This window comes from Cygnus olor, chromosome 8 (assembly GCF_009769625.2).
Source record: "Cygnus olor isolate bCygOlo1 chromosome 8, bCygOlo1.pri.v2, whole genome shotgun sequence".
Lineage (NCBI taxonomy): Eukaryota > Metazoa > Chordata > Aves > Anseriformes > Anatidae > Cygnus > Cygnus olor.
The window spans coordinates 10690151-10704234 of NC_049176.1; the positions used below are offsets into that span (position 1 = coordinate 10690151).

General features: G+C 40.7%; 1 protein-coding gene across 1 annotated transcript; it reads right to left on the minus strand.

Annotated features, from left to right (window-relative positions):
* Positions 1 to 824: 824 nt before the first annotated feature.
* Positions 825 to 13987, minus strand: NUF2 (NUF2 component of NDC80 kinetochore complex). The gene is made up of 13 exons (XM_040566426.1): positions 13823 to 13987; positions 13588 to 13662; positions 11841 to 11917; positions 11050 to 11111; positions 10088 to 10185; positions 9406 to 9479; positions 7644 to 7740; positions 6824 to 6886; positions 5993 to 6130; positions 4973 to 5113; positions 4008 to 4183; positions 2174 to 2309; positions 825 to 1710 (listed from the first exon to the last, which is right to left on the minus strand). The coding sequence occupies exons 1-13, from the start codon at positions 13943 to 13945 to the stop codon at positions 1561 to 1563; spliced, it is 1410 nt and encodes a 469-aa protein (XP_040422360.1). The 5' UTR covers positions 13946 to 13987; the 3' UTR covers positions 825 to 1560.
* Positions 13988 to 14084: the final 97 nt, after the last annotated feature.

Below are 14084 nucleotides of genomic sequence, written 5' to 3' on the forward strand. Positions count from 1 at the left end.
AGCTGCATTTTCCCATAGAAAGTAACTGTGTCAGACTAGAATCTATGCTATGGCTTAGGGAATGGAGCAAAAAAAAAAATAGAAGGCATCTCCACCCCTGCACATGGAGAACATAATGCTTCAACACACAACATGGAAATACAGTTTCATTATAAAAGCTCACTTTCAAAACACAATACCCAAAACGTCACTAATTATTCCACATATGGCCTAGTGCATTAAATCCACAGAGTTTTTCTGTGCCTTTCATGTACTTAACACCTTTATCTCTTGGAAAGATCAACTGCATGAGCAGTTACACTTACCTGGTCTCTACACCAGGAAATACTGCACAACACTGCAGGACTGTTGGGATGAACAATATATTCACTCTCTTAAAAACATTAAGTTGCATTACCTGTAATAGTGACCTACCACACTCAGACTATACGTGGCGGAAATAGGAAAGCTGTACCAGAAACTTTGTACTAACTTAAAATTTGCAGATTAACACAGACTTTCACTGAAGTTTAAGTGCTATGATGTAAAAAGAAAATTCAAAGAAAAAACTTAAAATAGTCTAATGCCTCAGTAAGAGCTTTAGAAGATCACCCACTGTTCCTAACCGACTTGCTAGCACCTCCAAGAGAAGTTGAATTACAGAAATCAGAAAGATGTTCTCTATACAGGCTTGAATCCTCTCCCCTTCATTATGAAAGCTTTTAGTACCCGTTCCTACAAGTGTCCAAATCAAATTTTATTTTCCAATTGGAACGTTATGCTAAGTCAGTTGGGAGAGTAGGGAAGGAAAAAGCATAACAGAAATAGGGTTAAATATCCTTATATCAACTATTTTAAAAATTAACATTTTATTTCTTGAAGTAACCAAAAACATTCTCAAAACACTATGGCAAGCTGAGTGCCATCACAAGTTACGTTACTAATATTCATCTATATAACTACTTTTTTATTTTAAAAGGACTAAGCACCCAAACATGGGCTTTAAGACAGATGAGGGTCCAATACTATGCAGAGTAAAAACAAGTTTGAGCATCTAGAGGTACTCACCTGTTAACTAAAATGACACCTTTAAACATTTACAGTCACCAACATCATGACTAGAATAATTTGGCATTTACATGGATGCTACTGCTCCATCAGGATTTAATTTTAATTCAGTAGTGTCAGTGGAATACCAGCTGTTACTGCCTTATCTTGAACAGTATGCCCATTCAGGCCAGCCCAAAAAGCCAGGTCATCCAAGATTAAAATTTGTATAACAGTTTCTACAGAAAGCAGAATTCTGTCTAAATGACAAAAAAATTGTCAAGACTCGAATTATTACTTCCCAAATTGGGTACCGACCAAAACAATACAAACAGGTGAAACCAAGTATTTTCTTACCCACATTAACAAGCTCACAACATCGGGATCTGTCTAGAAAGCTAAATACGTCCTGACATGGTTTTAGAGAAAGTTGGGTTTTGCCTGGAATAATTAGCCATTGCACATAAAACACAAGCTGCTGAGTTCAGATACGAAGACAAATATAATGCAAGTGGAATACAAGTAGAGGCAGATTCAAGAACTACTTCCAGGACTCTGAATGCTCAGCAGCCCCTTCTTCAGTTCAGCAATTTTATCTTCTCTTGAGGCTGCATAATTCTTTGCTGTCTTTATGAGAGAGTCATGGCGCTTCTCCAATCCAGCCTTCAGATTTAGGTATATTTCCTAGGAAGAAGGAAAAGTAATTCAAAGTTAAATCCTTACAAAGTATAAACCTTAAGTGAAAGTGGCCTGGTGGTCACAAGTGATTTCAAAGTTTTGTCCTTGGCATGGGAAGTATTCACAGAATACAGGAAAGTTATAAAACATCCTAAGAATAAGAGCAGCCGGAAGCAAAATCCCAGTATTATGACCTGTTGTTTAACTCTAGCACTCACAATTCTAAGGCTCAAACACCAGCACTAGCACAGTATTCACGCCGGTACTGCCCCATTCCGTATTAACCTGTACCACCAAGACCTCTGCCTCTGTGACAGCTACCCCTGTCCTCCCAGCACAGATGGTACTTCAGCAATGAGCAGATAAAAGGAGATGCTAAAAGCAGACTGTGATCTTCTACTTGTAACCCGCCAGGATTTCCGCCTTTTTCCATAGGAAACCATACAACCAGGGAAACCATACCACTCACTTTGGCTTTCATTTCTTCTTTCTCAGCATTCTCATTCAGCTGCTGAATTTTGAACCTTGTCTGCTGAATTTCATTGTGAATTGCTGTCACTTTATCATACACAGCACCTCTCTTTTCCTGAACTCTGTTACAATACCTAAAAGTGGGAGAAGAAGAGTTAGTATTGAGCTATTCAACCAATTTGTCTGATCCTTAACCTAGAACAGCATAGGTACAGGAAGAAAAATTCAGAATGGAGTTACAGCAATACATTGAACATCCTCAGTCGCTGCCAATCAAGACAACTCAAATGATTCCAATGGAACTGACCCAGCTCGAGCCAGCAGACAACTGGACACGGCATCTTCCAACCTCTGAACCATGTAGCACAGATGTGAGTAGAGAGCCCTGACTAAAAGCCAGCCCTGGCTTGGGACCCACCGGACCAGGGAAAAAGTGATACAGTTGACTTTCATTTATGCTGAAACACGAAGTGCACGTTCTCCTCATCCTCAGACTCCCTCCCACCAAGTTAGAGCTCTATCCCATACATCCATGCATGTAATTTCCAAATTCACCCCAGCTTGCAGGTAAATTGAGATAGCTTCAATTGTGAGCTACCACGTAATCAGCAGAGTTACTGTGGGAACAGGAGATCTGCTCTGATTTCACGTGTAAAACACTTACCGGTTTATATTTAACATTTGCACAATAATTACAGTTGGAATTGGAACTGCTGCTTTCTCCAAAGAATGGTTGAAGTCACTCAAACTTAGTGAAAGCCTACTTATAGCTTCTTATCTCAAGGGAACAATCAGGACGCATTCTCTTATTCACCAGTGAAAACTTGTTTTCATACCAAGGTTACTCCCTTTCCCTCTTTCTTATCAAAAGATCTAATTTCAATTCTCAAGGGAAATATCTAACACATTAAAAACAAATTGGCAGCAACTTTTAGTATAGAAGAGCATTAGATTGTATTATTTTCATTCTTTATTTAATTAAAAGCTACTTTTCCTTCCAATATTCTTTAGCTGATACAATACCCTACATGAAGAGCAAAAGAGGCCTGGGAATCTTGCTTCCTTTCCGCACAACACATAAGCCTTTCCGCATGATTAAGTCTTAGTTGCCTCTCTCAGCTACACGGAAAAAGCTTTCTTCATCCATAGTTAAGCTACCCCAGCCAATAATTTTCCGTGTTTCATTTCCTAGCAGCATACAAAAAAAATGTTATACAACGAGCCTTCTCTACCACAGTTCAGCACTTCGAATCTCACAGTGAAGCCATGACCTTACAACGCTGCAGTTTGCTACTGCTGCGCTGTAAACACTGCTGTGCAACTTGCCTTTAGCATACAGTAGAAGGGAAGATGGGCTAAGAGGCTTTGATCAAATGACACTTTTCCTTTTGTTTTAGAAGCATCATGTCAGGATAATACTCCTCTGAGATACGAGCCCCATTTCCCCATGGGTCTTGAACATCTTTGATAATGAGCAAAAGTGGCAAGGGAAATTATGAAAAATTCATGAAAGGCAAATGGGGCTTTGTTGAAGTCTGATATGTTGGAAAATTATCCCAATGTGACATTCTCTTTAAGAAGATAAAAGAATCCAGAATAAGCATTATAAATTAAATTAGTGATCCAATAAAAGAATTGCTGTCAAGTCACATTGCAATTATTGATTTGAGACACCAAGTCCCTGCCTGCAGCACTACTGGTCTTCATACAAAGCTATCCCACATCACTCTTTTTCCTCTTGCTGCTAAGCTACATGCTTGTACCAGACATGAACTTTGATAGCACATAAAGACATAAAGTAGCACCAGGCAGAAAAATCAACTCATCCATACTCAAACACAGTGTGCTTATATTGCTCAACATCTTCACGCTTCTTTTTTATCCTTATTTCAGCTGTAGACAGCTTCTCATGTTTTGCAGTGACCAGCCTCTTTAAGGACATTTCATCCGTCTTCCCCTTTTTCAGCTCTATCTGAGCACTCTCAAGCTGGTCCTCCAGATTTCTGACCTACAGCATGTAAGAAGTATTGAAACAAATTAAACGGGGGAAATAAAACCATATATCCTGTTAGAAGCTCCCTAAGATTAGAACAGTCTTCCTGCTTTTTAAGAGATTGATTACTAACCAGTTCTCCCTCTAATATTCCAGTTTCTGATTAGAAATACATGGGAATGGACAAGATCCTATTACCTGTGTCATTTTTAGAAGCTACTAGGAGGTCTGCTGTAACTCTTAGGCAACAGTAATTTGAACATGTTATACGAATACCCCCAAAAGATTACATTTTTTCCCCCAAATGCTCCTAACAATTGCATTCTCACACAGTTGAGTAGCACTACAAGGTGCTTTATTAAGATAACCATTTCACCAGTGAAACTCTAGCTTAGTAACATCAGTAAAATTAAAGCACTTCGGATGTGAAATAGTCCTGAACTGGTAATTTCTTGCTCTAGTTTCTGCTCTATAGGCAGAAGAAACTGGGTCTCGCTTTTCTTCCTCCTCCATCATTTCCTACCAACAACCCCAAGACAGTTCAAACTATTTTAGGTCAGGTTTCTATGGCAACAAACGCTTGACTATTAAAAGTGGTCAATAGTACATTAGTTAGTGACATGCAGCAAAGCAGCAGCTGTTTTACTGATGTTTTTCATAATGAGATTTTGAAGTTATCTGAATTCTTTCTTTTTGGGGCAGACAAGAGATGCACTTTCAAAAAGCAGATGTTTACTGATGATTGCCTGACTTGGACTGATATTAAACTTACCCAAATTATATCTGGTTAGGGGGAATACAAACCTCTGATAATACACTGGCCAGTCTCTCCACATTTTCTCCCTGTCTTTCCATTTTATTTTGATATAACTGCACCTCCAACTGGCATGACGGCAGAACTTCAACTAGGTCTCGGTAACCTTCATATTTTTCAATAACCTCTTGCTTCAAAAAAAAGTATTAAGAACAATTTAGGAATTCAGCAGTTATTTTGTACAGCACTAAGGTATACTGACTTATGCCCATTCCCTCATTGTTTAACATACACTGGAATTAATATTTAGTATTTGTTGAAATGAGATCTTTGTAAACAAAAACATAGGAAAAGTGACATAAGTGTTTTGCACTGAACCAACCACCTTACTACAAAAGCTGTCAGGACAGAAAAACTGTACAGTGAAGAAGTTCAATACTAGTAAAACAGAAGTTACATGAAACAAAAACAGATGTCTGGTATTACAGCAATAAAATTGCCATGTTTTGGAACAAAAATCCTTAGGGAGAGAAAGTTAGGTAAGCTTCACAGATTCATGAGTGCTCATGAACAACAAACATTTTTTAAAATGGACATTACCATAAAAAAAGCATAAAAACACTAGGAAGGGAGCTCAGAGTTCAGCATGCTAGTAGAGACAGACAGCAATTCCAGAAACCATGAATGAGAACAGAGATGGTATAAAGCACCTGTTCTAAACCCAAGGACATTTGTGAGCTGCCAAAAATACTGGCATCTCTCCAGAGCAAGCAGTTAGGAAGGAATAAATAAATTCAAGAGCTATACACCTAGTTTCACTAGTAAACAATTACTCTTAAGACAAAGCACCAGTGACTACAACTCCATTTCTCAAAAAGGAAAAAAAACACCAAAAGTCTTCAGTTTTCTGTCAAGTTTTGATTTCATTTGAGACTAACCACCATTACATTGCTTTTTAACCAGAAGTATAACTTATTCAAGAACCAGTTCAAGACAATGTGAGTTCAGTAAAACATGTACTTTTTTCTAATCAAATACCTCCTCACGTGGAAGGAGGAAAAAAACCTCACCTTGGATTTCTTGAGCTTCTTAACAGTCTCTTTCATCAGTTCCTTATAGTTCTTCAGTTCCTCTGGACTCTCCACAATTTTTGATTTTAGCTGCTCTTGTTCTTCTTTCAAAGTAGCCATTGTCACTTTAAGCTCATTCTAGTTTTAAAGACAAAGATGTACTTTTGTTCACTTACATTGCTAATAGTAAAGCAGAATTGTCAGGATCTTAAGGCTAGACACATTCTTTTCTCTGTTGTAAGTCATTCCTCATTAGGAAGTTTATTCAGAGTTTGTTTTTTTTTTAAAATCATAACATTCTCACTCAAAACAATTAACAGTCCACTTTGCTCCCTGAACATGTCTACAGCGGTACAGCACTAAGTTGCAAGGACAGTATTTAACTAGTATTCCACAAACATCCTTCCAGCTAACACACATGACTAGCAGCTCTCTCCTTCACAGCCCCTCACTTAGGGCAACTCTTCCCATACAACCTCTCAAAAAACTCCTAACTTCTCTCCAGCCAACTCAGTGGCTGCCGCGTTAGCCATTCTATGAATGTAAGCTAGTCTGTACCTTCTCAAGCATTCAGAACTGTTGCCCGTGATGAGCTTCCTGAACACACAGCTTTACATTGCAAGGACGGGCATTTGAAAAAGTAACAACAAAACAGGCTACTGCAGCAACGCTTCTGGAAAAAACTGCTGAAGCAGTTTTTGAAAAAAAAAAACAGCTAGTAATCACCACGTGAATATTACCTAGCTCCAAGAATAATCTGATCTTAGAAAGAAAACCAATCTATTAGCTGAACACGGATTTAAGCTACAGCCTACGCTGAGGTGTACTTACCAGTTTTCGGGTCCTCTCTGTAATATCTGACTTCTTCTGTGAAATCACTTCTTGCAAAGCTGCCTGAGAAAAAAAGTAACAAATTTAAACACCTCTACGACTACTAGCTCCTTTGCCCTTCTATCACAGATCTGTCTCTGAGAGACCCACTGATAGTTTCTTTGGAGCACCATGACTAGAATACAAAACTGCAGTCTAAAAGGCACCATTTTTGAGAAAAGTTAACACAAGGCCCCTTGTAATAGAGAATTCGAGTACATGGTTAATATTATTAATAATGGTGGCTTAAAGTAACAAAAAAGAGCAACCACATATTTTTCACCCTATTGCAGCTGAAAAGTTTACCTACGAGATCTTAGGTGAAAGGTGCCACTGCTGGGAAGTGACCCCACCCCATGATCAACCCTACTCTTTCTCCTAGTCATTCCACTGGGGTGACCTTCGTAGGCCTCATCCTATTTCCTGCCACAGCTCACCTCCAGTTCCTTCTCTGAATTCAGAAAGAAAACAGTTTAAGAGAGAAACATATGCATCACATTTCTAAGAATAATACAGGGATCTCTCAAGTCAACACAATACCGTATTTCAAAAAGGAAGAGCTGAATAAACTTCTGATATCATGCATGTTTCACGCTCCTCACAGGTAATGCTAGGGATTAGACAGGACATGGTGTTGCAATGACCTTTTCTGATTTAAACCAAGGTCCTTTTTATTCTTTGTAGAAGTAGGGAACAAACCCAAAAGAACGAACAGAACTAAGGAACACCCGTGATCAGAAGCCATGGCAGCAGTTCAGAGGATTATATAAAGATATCATACTGTTTTCCGACGATAGTCATGGCTTAGCAGTTGCTCCAGTTCTTGAATGTCATCTGACAGCTGCTTGAACTCTGCTTGCTGTTCAACTGGAACAGTACTAAACAAAAAATAAAGGTGTTGGACAATTTCAGCATCATTATAGTCAGGTCAGTAGTGTACAGCAACATCACGGAGCAGGTTAAGGCAGTCTGAAATTAATCCAACTTATTTTCCTCTGCTTACAAGGCTTTGGAGGTGAAGCATACTCTGAAGAGCTATTTCAGAAATAAGCGAAACGGGCTTAATATAGGACTGTAAATTTAAAGATACCATTAAATAAAGACAAGTACAAAAGCACAACACTTCTACCAATTTATTTGGATTTACGGTGTTTGCATAATATTACATGCCATAGAAACAGCTCATATTGGGATAGAACTACTGCTAGCCAGAAAACCTCCTGCCTTGCACATACTGGGAGCAGTTATCAGGGAAGCAGCTTTCTGTTTTGAAAGCAATCTTGGAAACTAGCCACCTTCTCATCCTATTACCTACAAGCAAAACAAAACTTAATGGTGCAAAGACACAGTCAGTAGGACTAAATGGCCTGAAACAGAGAATGGGGCAGCCACGTCAAATAACTGAGGAAGGCAACTTTACCCATCCATTAAGTTAAAGACGAACTTCCTACAGCTATATAAGCAATAAAGACAGATCACTAAAAAACAACTATAACAGCAAGAAAGTTTCATCCTAGTCCCCCAATTTACAAAATATCCTCTCAAAGCAACTACATACTCCTAAAGTCACATTTTTATTTCCTGCCAGCAACTCTTCTAGCCTAATACCAGTAGAACTACTTCTATAACCGTGAGTGCAACACAACAGAAACATCTCTATAGTTTCTGGCTTATTTCCCAAGGAGGCTAACCAGCAGAGGATTAGTTTGGAAGAGACAGCATCCCGTGGGAGGGACCCCACGTGGACCAGGGGCAGAGCGGCTACGAAGGAGCAGGAGAGAATGTTATGGGCTGACCACAATCCCCATTCCCCTGTGCTGCTCAGGGGGAGGAGGCAGAAGAGGGTGGATGGGAGGAAGATGTTTTTAGTTTGCTTTTAGTTTCTCACTGTTCTAGTCTGCTAGTGATAGGCAATAAGTTATATTAGTCTCCCTACGTTGAGCCTGTTTTGCCCATGAGACAGTAATTGGCGAGCTGTCGCCCTGTCCTTATCTCAACCCTTGAGCCCTTTTCCATCGTATTTTCTCCCCCTCTTCCTTTGAGGAGGGGTGGGTAAGAGAGCAGCTATAGTGGAGTTCAGCTGCCCAGCAGGGTAAAACCACCACAGGCACGTGGATGCACCTGGTGACAGCACTTGCTGGAGGAGACAGTAGTCAATTGAAAGAAAAATGATGAAAGTGAGCTATGAATTTCACTCCCATTAACAAATACTAATTAGTATCTCTACTCACAGCATCCGCACACTTAGATCCCACTATCTATAGCTATCTAGTCTCACACACACACCAAAAACAGGTTACTGAATGCAATCATGTCTCTCACGGTCTAAAAAGAGCTTTATTTCCAGCAGATGGAAATGGATTCTGGGCGCTAGTTGAACAGTGCAATGCTGCGATCAAGTTCAAAGAAGTCTGTTGTTATCAGCCAATTCCATCAAATCACTAAACTCAAATATCCAGTTCCTGTTTAGGCGTCCCATTGTGCACATACACTGAGCAAGCCAAGAAATACTGCATCTCACAACCCTTACTCCTCATACATACTTCAGTTTCTCCAGCTTCACTGCTGCCTCCTGATTTGCAGTCTCCAGTTGCTGGTGTTTCTCCATAGCTGATTTCTGCAAGTTAAGCATTCATGAAGATTTTTATTTTAGGGGAGTATTGTTTTTTTCGAGTTCTGTTAGAGCTCTGTTCATCATTATTTCACATGGCATTCACAATCTCTGAATTACTGAGATAGTCAGAAAAGAAACTGCCCACAGCCCTAGCTTCAGCCCAACAACTGCTACATCTATATTCTCTCAAAGTGATTTGAATTGTCAAACCTTCACTTACAAGGCTGAACTGAACTATCACACAAGTTACTGGAAAAAACTCAGATGATAGCCTAAGCAGTAACTCAGCCATGGTACCATACAGAAACCTTTACAACATTATCAACAAGCCCATCGACTCACTGTTCTAAACTGAGATGTTTCCCTAAGAGCACAGCAATGTTTTTTCTTAAGCCATTTACAGTAGTCGTGTACGCTTACAGTGCATAATGTAGCTGCACAAGAAGTTTTATTTAATATTAAATGGGTACATTCCTATATTACTCGGCTATATTTAAGATTCTCATGTGTTATTTTACACACTGTTAAAAAATCCACTACCTCTATGCTCCCAAATGTAGGTTAACATTAAATATACTTAAGCATCTGGAGTAACATGCACCCAATCTCACATAGTTCATCTGCAGCTCCAAGTAGGCCTCACGTCGGGACTCTCTGAAATGCACAAAGTTGAGAATGCCACTCAAGAAGCGAGCTGTCCTCTTTGCCTCTGGAATGGAAATGACAAGACATCACTATTTTGGTCTCCACCTGCATTGCAATTGCTTAGAAGAAGTTGGGCAAAACGCAATTCAAAGAGAGAAATTACCGAAGCATGCAAATGCGCTATTTCCCTGCTCACCTTGCAAAGATTTCATGGACCACACAAAAAGCAGCACCAAGCTATGAACTTACAAGGTCTCAGCAATTCTATGTTACTTAACAAATAAAAATGGCACCTAGTAGAAAGACTAGTAATATACAGCTTCACAATGAAGCGATAGTCAATATTTGACTACAGCCCTGAAGACCGAACCTCACCGTAACTCTCAGGCTAACTGAAGCTAGCTGTTGGAACTGCAGGGACATTTTGGCTCTATTCCAAGTAAACTGCGTGAAAGATGATTACAACCTTCTCAAATGTCTTACACAAGCCAGAACCAGAAGTGATAGAAAAGGCAATTCTAAAGAACTCTAAGTTTCTTTGCACCAGAATCACCAAAGTTAAGCATTGGAAAGAATGAAGCAAAAATTCAATTAGTTCCTACATAGGCATTGGCATAAGACATTCTTCCTATCAACTCTGGAATGCCATATGATTTCCATTACCACCTATTCCTACATTATTAAAAGCTTGTCACACTTCGCTCTCCAGATCAGAAGACAAGAGCAGTACAAAAGACTCTCCTCAGATATTTAACTGGACTAGCCTACATAGGGACTAAGGTGGAAAACCACTCACTAGAACCATCTTGTCTAAAGACCACCTTCAGGATCAGAGGAGCAGACGCCCACCTATGCCAAATGAGAAAAAGCCCCTCGATATCAAGATATCCACCCCAGGAAACACAAGGCTGACAATGCACTTGCTTACTTGGATTTATAACATCAGCAATTTGAAAATCATTAACCCGGCACACTGGAAGGAAGCGCTCCCTGTAAGGAAACAGAATACAGCCTTATTTTCAGTCATCAGCACTCAGTTTTTGCACTATACACATTTATTAAAGACATTGTCCTCTCACTCGAGAGCACATGTACAAGCACATAGCAACAACATGTCTCAGGAGAATAAGTAGTAGGACTACACAGATCAGTGTTAAAAATTGGTATTCTTACAGTATCTCATAAGGAATTCTATAGACAAAATACCTGCCTGCAGATCAGCTTTTCACCTTAATTAAGGAACTCCTTCACTTAACTAAGGGAGTCAGATTTGAGGCTTCATCTCGGTTTTAAGGGGAAAACTAACACACATTTCAACAAAGTCTGAACAGAATTCACACATCAAATTCACACGACAGGTATCCAAGATTCCTCCGCCAGGTGGAACAATGAACCTCTAGCCATTAAAAGAATAGATTAGTGCCCCACCTTGGTTGGGGGGGATGGCTAGGGTTTTTATTGTTTTGTTTTAAATAAGACTAAAATAAGTCTCCTCACAGGAGGCTAGATATAGTTAAGCTAATACGTTCTTTTTGTCAAGATAGCTGCCCTCTGGGAATTACCCTGCACTACAGCATTGCTGTCTCTCGTTTATCTGCAGACTTCACTTCACTCAGAGCCAACAAGTAGCAGAGCCACTACCCGCAATAAAAGCATAGTTTCTACTAAATGGAACCTTTATAAGGAGAAACGAATGAACGGATGCCTTCTTGTACTTACATGTGAATATACATATTACAAACAGGTAGAAAGCCTTCAAATATCTGCGGATACATTATTTCAACATTGACGGGCATCTGAAGAATAAAGAGTCAACACATCAGTAGAGAATACTTATAAGAAAACACAAAGGATCACTTCCACAACATAAAATCATTCAAATAGGTTAAACATGCAGATATTTCTTTCCCCATGCTTGGGGAACACAAGTTAGAAGCAGAAAGATGTCATCAAGTTAGTTAGTAGATTATTTTCAGTGTCAATTTTGGCTGGCCAAAATTGAAAAAGACAACAATAACTAAAGCAACAACACCACAAATGCTGGAATTCAATTTAAATCCACCGTTTTGATTTGTTTAAAATAGAATCAAAACAGTCTCTGCATTACACACCTAACAAACAGCAAGACTGCCTCTTTCTTTAAAGATCTGAAAATCAAACATTAAACTCTTTTAAAATGAAGAATTTAGAAGGAGAAGATAGTAGTACACTGCTGCCTTTTCTGATAATTTAAATCTCATAATACAATATCCCAGCTAATGTTATTGTCTGAAGAACTAAGTTGTCATGAGCACATATGATTTTCCCTTTCAGCTTATCCAGAACCAGCACGAAACAATACTATTTACTCTTGCTGTCAGGAATCCATTCCTGTCTCGCGGAAACAAGGTAAGTTAAATGTTAATCAACAAGGTATCAGTTAGCCCAGACCACTGACTGCACTTCTCTTTGCCTTCCTCTCCATTTCAGAGGTGGAAATGATTAAACACAAAAGGCACCATTTACTTTCCTTCTAGACCGGTCCTTCTAAGAGACCCTCCTTCAGCAATGGCCAAAGCCAGATGCCCAAGAAGACAATGCCATTTCAAGGCCAGAGATAGTGCCTTGAGATTTAACAGCCCTTCACAGGGCTTGTGCAGCCCCTCCTAGGCCTTCCAGACATTTCTGGCACCTGCAGCATATCAGAGAAGAATCCACAGCTTAAATCCACAGCTTAACCACAGAGAATTTTCTTATAGCCTACAGTGGTGAGTGAGCTCTTCATGTCCTCTAGTTCCTTTGGGGAGAAGGCATTCTCCTCTCCATAAAAACAAAAATAAAAATACCCTGAGGGAGGACACCCACAAAACCACTATATATTTCTACAAGTAACTTGGGCTGAAGCTAGCTTCCAGACCAGGTGGGCTGTTCAAACCAGCAAGGCCTCAGCAATACCTCACAGACCACAGAATATCCAGAGCTGGGACCAGTAAGGATCATTGAGCCCAACTCCTGGCTCCACACAGGCCCACTCAAAAATTAAATGCTATTTCTGAGTGCTGTCCAAATGCTTCTTGAGCTTCTTGAAGCAGGCCAGGTGCTGCGACTACTCCTCCAAGGAGCATTCCCAGCCGCTGCCTCAGTGAAGAACCTTTTCCTGGGAACGTATTTCCAGGCTGGAAGAAGCCTGTGGTAGCAATGCTGATAGCTGCAGTGACACACGTTCATTCCTGCCCAAGCAAACAGAGCAGCCGCCTCACTGAACATAGGGAGCACAAACCCTCACACGCGCAAGATGCCCTATAACAGGTTTTCTGGAAGAGAGGAAGGATTTCTAAGCTCCTGTTCATTTGATTAGGCAAAAACACAGTATGTTATTTGCCACTCACTAGAGAGAGGATAAAAGGGAGATAACTGAACATGTAGTTTGGAAAGTGCAGGTTTTTTTTCCTTTTATGTTTTGTTATGTCTGCAACTACACACGTACCATGTAGAAGTGCTCCAGGCGGATCCCATAGACCTTCTGCAGGATCCTCATGAAAATCATGTGCAGGACCTCGGGCTGCGAGAGGAGAGGACACGGGTCAGCACCTCCCCCGCTAATTACTGAGGTAATTAACCCCCGAGACCGAACCCCCGGCGGCTCGAGCCCTAACGCCCCATTACGTGAACACAACTCCCAGCCATTAACCCACCTACGGCCCCCCGCGTCCCCCCAGCACCTTGGGGGTGGCGAAGAGGTCGGCCTTGGTGAGGCCGCGGGCCTCGGCGCCGGCCAGCAGGTGCCCGCGCAGGTACGTGACGATGTCGTCGGGGCTGTAGCGGGGGAAGGTGAGTGTCTCCATCTTGCCGCGCCGCCGCTTCAAAATGCCTACCTCCGCCGCCGATTGGCCGGCGCCGTGATGGAGCGCTCGAGCCGGCCTATCAGCGGCGGAGCTGGGCGGTGAGGGGGCGGGCGTTAAGGGAGCCCCGCCCCTAACGGCC